The 12,326-nt window shown below is 31.9% G+C and overlaps 1 protein-coding gene across 2 annotated transcripts in view; it reads right to left on the bottom strand.

The window, feature by feature from the left end:
• LOC111511924 (follistatin-related protein 5) overlaps positions 1 to 12,326 on the bottom strand; it is a 673,378-nt gene that overhangs the window by 97,590 nt on the left and 563,462 nt on the right. For both annotated transcript variants that reach the window (XM_074181896.1, XM_074181897.1), the window contains exon 4: positions 8,026 to 8,183. In XM_074181896.1, the coding sequence (XP_074037997.1) occupies positions 8,026 to 8,183 (158 nt within the window). The remainder of the gene's footprint in view (positions 1 to 8,025; positions 8,184 to 12,326) is intronic.

Genomic DNA, 12,326 nt, shown 5'->3' with positions numbered 1-12,326 from the left:
TTGGGTGGTGAATTGTAGAAACCAAATATCTCAGAAAGTTAATGTGTGGTGTGGTATTCTGAACGAAAATATTATCGGGCCATTTTTTTTTAATCAAAATTCAAACGGATGACTATTCGTTGATTTTCTCGTACAATGCATTTTCCGATGTGTTGGAAGAACTACCTTTGGATGTGAGACACAGCATGATTTTTCAGTTAGATGGTTCACCAGTTCACAATAATGGCATAACAAGGGTTTGGTTGAATAGGAATCTACCTATGAAATGGATAGGACCCAATAGCCCTCTCGTAGTATGGCCACCACGATCCTCAGATTTAACTCCACTGGATTTTTATTTATGGGGAAACTTGAAAAATGAAGTTTATATGGATAGCCCAACAAATAAGGAAGATCTCTGTGCAAGAATTATACAAGCGTGTAGAGAAATCACACCTAGAGAAATGAGAAGAGTTGGTGGAAATAATAGAAGGCGCATAGAAAAATGTGTTTGATTGGAGTGAAATTTCATAGAAGGCACGAAAATATAAAATTGTCAACAGTTAAATCATTTGAAATAGATTATTTTGTTTTTTAATTGAAAATGTGATTTTGAAAGTAGTACTTCGAAAGAATTTTGAACTACATAACATTTTTCTCCACAAAATATCCTTGTTTTTTTTTGAATAATGGAAAAATGAGAATATGAACTAACATTAACTATCCTAAAATCTCACTGATTACATGTTTCCGTTCCTCTTACAAAATTACCATTTTATCTCTTTTTGAGAAGGAATAACTTTCCTGACAACAAAATAAGAAATAAATTATTTATGTGAAAACAAAAGTCGAGTTTCTCTTAAACAATTTCGTTCATGTTTTGATGTCAAAACCAAAAAAAAAATCTAATTCAATTATTACGGAAGATACGGGGGTGTTTCCATGAGAAGTGTAGCAAGTTCAGATTTTTCAGGACTGACTTTTTTTCCTATTTTGCCCCCTAATATGTTTTGCCGTAAAAATGGGGTGTTCCATCGCGAGTGGTGGACAGTGTATATCACTTTGGCCAACCCCATTCAGGTGGTAGGTGCATTTTGAGCATTTCGATCAGTCCTGAGAGTTTCATCGTTCCACCTCGAATATTACGGAAGATACGGGGGTGTTTCCATAAGAAATGAGACAAATTCGGATTTTTCAGGACTGAAATTTTTTCAGGAAAAAAGTGTAATCGTAGTTAGTTGGTAGTCCTGATCACGGATCTGAAGGAATTTTGAGCCTATTTTGCCCCCTAATATATTTTACCGTAAAAATGGGGTGTTCCATCGCGAGTGGCGAACAATGTATATCACTTTGGCCAACCCCATCCAAGTGGTGGGTGCTTTTTGAGCATTTCCATCAGTCCAGAGAGTTTCATCGTTCTACCTCGAATATTACGGAAGAAACGGGGGTGTTTCCATGAGAAGTGAGACATATATATATATATATATATATATATATATATATATATACATATATATATATATATATATATATATATATATATATATATATATATATATATATATATATATACATATATATACACCATTCTATCATTTTGACGTCCGTACATAAAACGGTAATCTGGCGTCACCTAGAAGGAGTACGTTTATTAAAAAACTAACCGTGTATATAGATTCAGCGATTTTTTTTAGACCCCACACTGTTGTCGGCATCTTTTTATCTCATACTTTATGTATATTTATATATTTCACTCCAAGGTGAATTTTGACTTCTGTACAAAAAATCATTCCATAAGGAAACATTCTGGCGTCATGCAAGGTTGCCAATTTTTCAGCATTGACAAGAGATATGATTTTGGCGTCTCATTTGCACATGTACTATCATTATGAACTCAATGTAAAAACAAATTTTTTAAAAGTTCAATTCATGTAACATTTGTAGCAATCGTGTATGTAATCAATTTAAAGATATTTTACCATCATTAGGACGTCATAATTTATGAAAACCTATTGAAATCTTACTACAAATTGCAGTCTGCTTACAAACTATCATTTTTCGCCAGTGTGGTGGGAGTACTTTTCTGTTTTGAAGTGACTGCATTCAGAGAATATTATAGTTCACTTTAGATTTTGTGTTGAAAGAGAGACGTTGTATTACTGTGCTGGCAAACGAAACTTGGGAAGATGTATACATATAACATTCGTTCAAATCAGTTGATATTTTCAACTGATTTGAACGAATGTTTCAATGCGTTCTATCTACATATCAGTATCATAATGCGTACATAATGCGTTTGCACTAAGAATCTAACAGAATTATAAATGCAAAAAATATTAATAAGGAAAGTTAGAAAATTATCAATGAAAATAAGAATAAAATGAAAATTAATGATACTTTAGAACTAACAATCAATGGTAATACTACTACAGATAAAACAACAATAAGTAACCTTCTCAATACATTTTTCATTGACATAAAAACAAGTCAACCTAATACAAATGAATTGAAACTATCTCCTTTCTCATACAACAGCTTATTTTTATATCCAACATCACATATAGAGATCCAAAAAATCATTAATAAAACCACTAAAACTACAGCCTCAGGAATAAATCTTTATGTGACGGCATATATCCAGAAACACTGAAAACATCAAAGTCTATACCCATATAAAAACAAGGGCTCCAAAAATGATGTAACCAACTATAGAAATATCTGTTTGCAATCGCAAATTGCCAAATTTATCGACGATGCCTATTATTTGCCTATTACTTTGTAAATTTGTTGAACACTATAAACTCATACCAGAATGTAAACATGGTTTTAGACAGCAAAAATCAACATCATCTGCCATATTCGAAATGTGTGACAACATCTACAAAAACCTTAATGATAAAAAAATTTCAATTGGTTCATTCTTTGATCTATCCCCTGCATTCGATACAGTTGACCACAGTTTATTACTTGAGAAACTGTATAGAATGGGAATAAGAGGAGTAGCCAATGAATGGGTAGCATCATATTTATGTCAAAGGTCGCAAATAGTGGTAATAGATGAAATAAAATCACAACCAGCTTCTCCACAAAATACAATAATATATGATGATGATACCTATCAAATAGTAGCAGAAAATGAACTTATCCTCTCTGTTCAAGCTGCAAATAAAACTGCTGATGAATTTTCACAATAGTGCATAAATAAAGGTCTACTTGTTAATATAAATAAAACTGTTTTCATGAATTATCAATAATGACGGCCGTTTCATGATAACTTGAAACGGCCGTCATCGCTAAATAAAAACATTTTTTCATTGAAAAGTGGTGGAAATTTAAATAAGCCTTTGTTTATAATACGATCTACTTTATATTACTTTATTCGATTTTATTTAATAAATACGACAAAACATGACTAAGTGGCGAACTGCCACAATGTAACTGAATTACGTTTTCCTTCATTTTATTACTATAACAGTGGTGTATCTTGATGCCATAATGATAGTAAGTAATCCCATTTGTATATAGCTATATATCTTGAGGTTGAAATGTTATTCACTAAAAATTACTCGAAGAGTAATAAGATTTCGAGATCGACCAAATATTAATATACGGTGTTGCCAGACTTTCGATGCCAAAATGTCGATAGAGTGAAAGCTGGATATACATCTATAACAGCGCCAATGTGGATAAACCCCAAACTAATTATGTATGAATTTTTACATTCTACTATCATTTGGGCACACACGAAAACATCAAATTACTTTACACTAATGAGAGTTAGATAGGTGGTATTTGGGTCCAACAATTTGGAGTCACATCTGGTTCGAATGCGGTAAAAACAGTGTTTCTATCTCACTCGAAACAAAATTTATTAAACAAAAACAGTGTGGCGTCGATATACTGACGCCACACCGTTGTGTAACGTCAAATTGATGGTAAAACCAATGTATCGTTGCCAAAATGATAGAATGGTGTGTGTATATATATATATATATATATATATATATATATATATATATATATATATATATATATATATATATATATATATATATATATATATATATATATATATATATACATATATATATATATATACATATATATATATATATATATATATATATATATATATATATATATATATATATATATATCAAAAATGAAACAATTCGTGGACACAACACTCCAAAAAAGGGGGGCAAACCGCAGACACGTTTTTCTGGCTATTGCCCTCATCAGCGCGGTGCAGCCAAGTGTAAAGATGGGCAACACTTCTTTGCCGAAAGCAGGAAACAACACATACCCACGGAGTCAACAACAGAAGTCAACCGCACATTTGCGGTTAGAAGACCTAGAATTCCCAGTGACATGACATATGTTCGTGGTTATAGTGATAAAAGCTGTTGCCAACTTTAAATTGTAAAGAATTCTTGGAAATTTCTACCTGTGTGTAGATTTTAAAAGTGAATTTAGGATAATTACATTTGGATTAAAAATATAGAGTACATTATTCTATTGATGCTAGATTTGATAAATTCACTGAAATATTGTTTTATGGATTTTTATCCAACGTCAAAAGATAGGAATATATATCACTGAGATGATTGATATCTATATGATGGAATCGGCCGATACTGGATGAAAATCCATAACTAACGTATTCCAAAAACACTTTATTGTGAGATTTTCACTAAATTGTTTTACTAAAACGCAACATGTGTTTCGCCATACAATGGCTCCATCTGGCGTGTCTTTCAAGTAATTCTACACATTCAATACTAAATATATATATATATATAGTTTATGGAGTACCTGAAATCAAAGTACCTGTAAACGAAGTACCTGAATTTTAAGTAGCTAATATTTTACCTGACTTTTTAACCAATTTAATTACCTGCACTTATGTTCCATTTTCACATTTGAAAAAATATATTCAGTAATGGAGAGTTATTGAGTTCTAATTGTTCATTCAGTAAATTACCCGAATTCCTGAATCTATTGATTTCTAAACATTCTAGAAGATTAAGTTTCAAACTCTTCTCTTCTAAATGTAACACCTCGTACTCATGATTGAACTCATGTCCTTCTGCTAAAAGATGGTTTGCAAATGTGGAATTGGTCTTTCTATTTACAAAACTACTCCTATGTTCTTTAATTCGTTGGAAATATACAGTTTTGGACAAGAGCCACAAGTCAGCTTATATACTCCTGATCTATTCGACACAAAACTTTGGTGTCGGATAGATCAGGTACAGCAAGGTACGAAATCTGTTGGTTATAATGTTATAAATAGTAACCCACACATTCCTTTCAAAAATCAGGAGATTTTGATACGCACGCACTTATTGAACTTAAAATATCTTGAAAAGCGTTGATATTTGTGAAACGAAACTCATCCCTTTTTTGTGTAGGAAATATTCGGGATTAAGAAAAAGAAGACGAAATCGATATTAATTCAATGGCGTGAAATTTGGGGAGGGGCGATTAGGGGCACCCACCTGCCGTACGCTTTTGTTTGAAGTAACGAACACATAATTTGCATTGAAATTTGGAACTGAATGCTGTCATGTGACATACCAAATTTCATTAAGAGAAATTGAGCCGTTATGGATTTAATCTGGAAAACATACATTTTTTGTCACTTTCAACACCCAGTAACTCGGTTATTATTCATCTTAGGGTATATGTTTATTGTAACTTTTAGCCCTAAAATAAAGTGAATATTCTACCATCAGAGTTTTTCCCCTATATTGTGGGACACCCTGTATATGGGCATACAAATTTTACCAACGAGAAAATTCTGTCAATTGCACAGAAAATCATATCGATAATTCAATAAACAATCCACAGGAACATAGACAGAATTTCCCATAAGAGGTGACCGACATTCAACAACTGTTTTGGTCAACCCTGTAGACACACGAACGAAATAATTCTTCTGAAAATTTCGATCAGATTTGTCTGAAAAAAATAAAACCCAGAAATCAATAGAAAATACGCATGTGTAGACAAATTTCTTGATATATATTAGACATTCAATGCTTTTTGTGGCTCGCCCTGTCCAGTTACAAAAAAATTCCACGAACTAAAATCGCTCTTCTTGATCACTGAAATAATACCTATATCTAAAAATTTAGAAAATCTGACGACCTACAGAATTGCATGTATCAAGAGTCATGTCCTTGTCAGCATTCTTGTTCGACAACGTTTAATGACATATTTCACCATTTAGCAAAAGCACACTTGCGAAACAAATTATAAGGAACACTAAAGATTGGGATGTAATGTTAACATATGTCTTGAGGAATGCAAGGTGATACGAGATCCACAATAACGCCAAATTTACCGGATCTCAGGTTTACCGTAAAATGCATATTGAGCTGATACCAGTGTATGTTACTGCCACACCCTCTGTAGGCAACATCGAGGAACATCTGAAGTATAAAATTGCATAAAATGGGACCAATGTGAGATCCCAACAAAAATTCAATCATGCCTTTCCCCAATGAAAAGTCAATAATTCATTCTTTATTGCACTTCTCAAACAGTTAAACTTTGATTTACTAAATACGAAAAATTTAAACGCAATTAAACTAAGGGAAGGAGTTATACGAAAGTAATTTCACATTTACTAAATATCTTTTATGAGGTATGAATGAACAAAATTACTTCAGAAATCAATTTAGATTTTGTTGCCTAGAAAACTAAACCGTAAAAAATGCTAACAAACATCTGTTAAAATAAAGTTATAATTTAAATTAAGAACACTAAATCAAATCGAAACATATGCCTAAACCACGTAAATACCAATAGAAATACAAAATAAAAAGTCACATTTCGGTGTGCCTTCCACCACGTGGAATATATATATATATATATATATATATATATATATATATATATATATATATATGTGTGTATATATATATATATATGTATATATATATATATATATATATATATATATATATATATATATATATATATATATATATATACAATCGACAGACAAAGGTTAATGCAGTCAAGCTGCTGGAAAATAATTCCATGAAAATCAAAAGATGAATTGATAAGTACTTTCTATCATTCCCGGTAGCTCTTAAATTGAAATCAATATGGGAATGATCAGAAAGTACTTATAAAATTGAATTTCACTAGTTCGGACTTCCATTGTCAATTATATAAAATGATTTGAAATCCCTGAAACAAGTAAAAAAAAAAAGAATAATTAAAAAAAGAATATTTGAAAATAACAATTATATTAAGCAACAATAAACCTGAAATAGTCAGGTTTATTGTTGCTTAATATAATTGTTATTTTCAAATATTCTTTTTTTAATTATTCTTTTTTTTACTTGTTTCAGGGATTTCAAATCATTTTATATAATTGACAATGGAAGTCCGAACTAGTGAAATTCATCACGAAACATTGTCAAATACTTATAAAATTGTTTCATTTCTGATGTTTCATATTATAAAATTAAGAAAAAAATACGGGCAGTTTTGGGAAGGTACCAAATAACGCTACACAAAATGATAAATATTGGTATTTCTCTGAAGTGTTTCTATTCGATTTCTTCATATATATAATATGAATGAATATTCATAAGTATTTTCATTTCATTACAAATGTACTTGACTATGATTTACATCCAGTTTTCAAGTATTCCCACTGAATATATGTGAAAGAATGCTTGACAATAGTTCTTGTTGATAGAAATTTGGACATTGATTGTTTAAAAAAAACACAGGAATTTGTAAAGTTGAAAAAATGAAGCATCTAAAATGTCCACGACCGAAATGCTCGTATTAACAGTTTAATGAATAACTGAAATAATATTGGAATATGAGAAAAAATAATTGATAACTATGAATTGTAGAAATAAAAGAAGGCTAATTTTAAATTGGTGTATCTGCTACATATAATAAATTAACATTTACAGTAAGAAACATTTCAACAGATTCCGAGAGATTTTCCTTTGTTGATTGAAATCATCAAAATAACTCTCAAAGTTACATATCACTTGAGAGAGTGAATCTCACCTCCTCCGTTGACATTCTGTTCGTTGTTGACGCCAATGTTATGTTTAGAACTTCTACAGGAACCGATGTAGTGACATTTTGTTTGGCGATAACAGCTCTTGTCGATAGTTCTTCATGTGTTTCGGGCCGTTGCTGTCTAATTGGCGACCACCCATTTCCTGTAAATACAGAGAACACTTCGGTAAGGGTCAAGTTGCATCGATTTATAAATCGCGCTACATTCAACGTTCAAAGCTCATTGGAATTTGATTGAGTGACATTCACTTAGTTGTAGTATATGAAGAATGATTACCGTCCCCTAAAATGAAATAGGCAATTGCACATACTTTTTATTGGCGAAAAATAACCATCGAAGAGGAGTATTTATTCTTCTGAAATTATCACTCCTTGATTGCCCGTTACTGTTTGAAATCGAAACCATAATTTCGTGTGTTTTTGGGAGATATATTCAATAATAGAAAACGACTATACACCTGTCAATTTGTAAAAAAAATCATCGTTTCACTGATAAAGTACTTACTTACAGTTGAGACGTCTACATAAGGCGCGACGGGTATTTTTTGACTTATTGGCTCAAAGGCGTACTGTTTATATGTGGGCAAACTGAAACTACAATTATACTAATTATACAGGAATGAGTGAAAGAAAATTGTCACTTTTTTTAATTCAGTTTAAAACTGTTTGAAATATGTTTTTCTATTAACCAGCTGTCGCACCCCTACGAACAATAACCCTCAGAAGTCGAAACTTGTTAAAAAGTAAGAACTCGTTAGTCCTCAGCTCGCACGTGTGATTCCTAACACGGGTTGGGTGATAGCAAGTGAAAATAGATCGTTTAGCCTGCGGTTTGAACCACCGACCAACACGGCGGTTGATTTGAGCAAGTGAACAAAGCACCCAAGTCGAACCGACCGGCTACCGACCGATCAAATTATTGGACAATATACCAATAGACCATAGACAACATTTTATAAATGTTTCATTACTTCAAGAAGAAACTAAATGAAGCAGCATTCCAAACAGAACAAGAAAACCCAAAATTTCAACATGTTTTCCATGATCTGATTTCTCATCTGAAAATAATACATAGTATTATTTTCATATATACATTTATTTCTGTTAAATAACACATTTATATAAATCGAATTTAACTTGGTTTTCACATCCTACTTGAGTGAATTAGTGCGTTTCAAATTAGTTTCAGATTTGTTTGTACAACATCTCCGAGTTGAATTATCAAATTACTCTGTTTCCTATATTCCCTTTCGACTTGATTGTGTAGAATTCGTAAACACATTATCCACTCGGGTAAGTTTTTTGCTTTAGCAGAAACTCAGTGCAGGGTAGAAACATACATTAACAATGGATGGTACTTGAAAGTACTGATGATCATAATTAGTACAAAAAAGGTCATACTTAGCGTTCAAACAACTGTGATTTCTGCATTGAAATAATATTTTTTTCCTATTCTTGTGAAAAATAAATTTATGTTGGCCATATAAATTGCCTATATTTCATGTCATAGGAACTACTCATATAAATTATACCCCACAAAGGAGTAACTTTCAGAGACAAACTTCCAGTTTGGAAGATTCACACATTTTTTGTATTAACACTGTCTTTCTCAAAAATTAATCACTTCTTGAAATATAATCCTATCAATTCAAATTATACCCTATTCTGTAAAACTATATATCTGCTCAGGAAAAAAGACTTTCACGACACAGGCTCATTCGAATTCAGTGCGTACCACTGGTGATTTTGTTATTGTTGATACGAAATTGACAAATCAGTAACACGTTTTTTGCGGTTATTTTGGATCAAGAAAATGAAACGGTTGAGAGAAGTATTTATTTTAACGCAAAACCATATATGTATTATTATTTGCTGGAGATATTTTTTGTGCCGTTGAAAATAGAGAAAATACTATACTGAATTCATCGAATTAACGATATCTTCAGAAAATATACCGAAAATTTGAAAAAGAGCAAGCAGAATTCCTTAATTAGCAAGACCACTGAAGTTGCCGTTGTGGGCTTAGTTATTATAAGAGGTAAATCAACTGTTGTGTTTCGTCATATAGAGTGGCACCAGAAGTGTCGATGAAGCATCTTTACTCAACTTACAGAGGAAAGTTTCAATGGCAATGAAGGCCGTTCTTCAGAAGTTCCTATTTCATTCTTAACGTATTCAAAAAACACTTCATTGTGAGATTTTCAGTAAAGAGTTTTCCAAAAAGGCAACACGTATTTCGTCATATAATGGCTTCTTTGGGCGTGTCTGTACAGATAATTTACTTGAAAGCCTGCAGTTAGAAGATCAGGTGGACAAAAACACAGAATCAGAAATTCCAACAGCAGCATTCGATGCTGACAATTCAAAGAAATCATAAAAATATTACCAAAAACCTGAATATCAAAGTACCTATATCTATTGAAGAAAGCACGAAATTCACCAGGTACAATATACGCAAATATTTGCTTACTGATGGGTGGGAGAATAATAGTATTAATAACTTCATTCGCAATAACAAAATATATATACTAAATTCCAATCTTTTACAGATTTGCAAATAGAATACTTCAGTCATTTAGCTTCTGGTGAACCTGTCTGTGACAACAATTTACAAGCAGCTCGATTATAATTAATGAATTTGATTAATGAATACTGCCAGCGAATCAAGTTTCGAAAAGATGTACAACAGAAAAGTGATGTACAAAAATGAAATTTCGAACCACTGTTCTATCTGAGGTATGTGTTAACTGCATTAACCTATTTTTTTATTCATTTTTTCCTACTAGGGATCAATTATAACATGAAAAAAGGTTCTATCCGTTTTGAGAACCCACTCTTTAATGTTCTTCTTGAAAATATATTTGCCGTAAATAATTCTTATACTTATATATTAGGTCTAGATATATAAAAGCTCATTGCCCTACTGCTTTCTGTGCTCTTGGAATTTTGAGATAATCTGAAACTAATCCCCTCGTTTGATGAGTAAAATTCAAAATATGTTTGACATATAATTGACGAATATCCATGATTACTAAACCCTCATATAGCTGATCAGTTGGGAAGGTCCTTTTTTTAAATATCATTCTTTCAAGTATTTTTTTTTGTACTACTTCCAGTTGTTTCAGGTAAATCTTCCTAACACCGCCCCACCCAACTAATCCGTAACTCAACAGAGAATCTACCAGAGCAAAATAGATGACCTTTATTATTGATAATAAGTATTTGACGACATGAGTGAAATTTATAGAAGATTGCTCTCATTTTGCTTTCCATATTTTCAATAAGAATATTCCACTTCAAGAAGGAATCTATGCATATCCCTAGATACTTCACAGATGTTGTGAGTTCTACAACTTATTATTCTGTATCTGGGTAAATATGATATATGTGTTTTATCAATGTATACTGTCAATGAATTATTTTTGAACCATGTTGTTATTTCATTCAAATCTTGATCTTCTATCCTCTTAACTTCATCCCATGAATCTGCTGTATATAAAATCACCGTGTCATAAGCAAATGAAACAATGTGTCCGGACAACTTCAACTTTAGTAAGGAATTCAAATGAATTACGGAAAGAACCGGTCCTAGGACCGTAGCCTGAGGAACGCCACATGAAACTGATTCCTTCGAAACCATAACTCCATTTATTTCGACACGCTATTTTCTACATGTTAGGAAGTTTCTGAACAAATCCAACACCACTCCTCTCACATCAAGATGTTCCAATTTATATATCAAAAGCTCGTACCAACCGTGTCGAAAGCTTTTGACAGATCTATGAAAACACCCAAACAACTTTTCTTGGTATCAGCAGCATTATATATCATACAAGTAAGCTTTGCAATGGCGCCTTGGGTGCTTTTGCTTTCACGAAAACCATGTTGTGTTTTCGAAATAATGCTATTTTGGTTCAAATACTTCACCCATCTTTTTTTGATTACTTTTTTCAGTATTTGGTAAAGGAGAAGTTGAGGATATTGGTCGATAATTTGATACATTTGTTTTTTCTCCTCCTTTGTACAAGGTTTGATAGTTAGCAGTTTTGAAATGCTCTGGTACTTTACCTGTTTACATACATGAATTAAATATACAGGAAGGTGGTTCAGACATATAATCAGATAAAAGTTTGATAATTTCATTTTTTATTTTGAACGGTCCAGGTGCATTTTTTAGGTTCAAAGCCCTCATTTCCTCTCTATCATAAAGTTTTAAGGAAAATATTTATTCAAATGTTAAAAATGTTCATCTTTTTCTGGATTTGTAATTTTTTCTTTTAATTGAA

The sequence above is a fragment of the Leptinotarsa decemlineata genome, unplaced genomic scaffold, assembly GCF_025532065.1.
Source record: "Leptinotarsa decemlineata unplaced genomic scaffold, Ldec_3_MD MMD2_tig00026317_RagTag_RagTag, whole genome shotgun sequence".
Taxonomy (NCBI): Eukaryota; Metazoa; Arthropoda; class Insecta; order Coleoptera; family Chrysomelidae; genus Leptinotarsa; species Leptinotarsa decemlineata.
The sequence above is the reverse complement of the archived record's forward strand: the minus strand, read 5'-3'. Positions and strand labels throughout refer to the sequence as shown.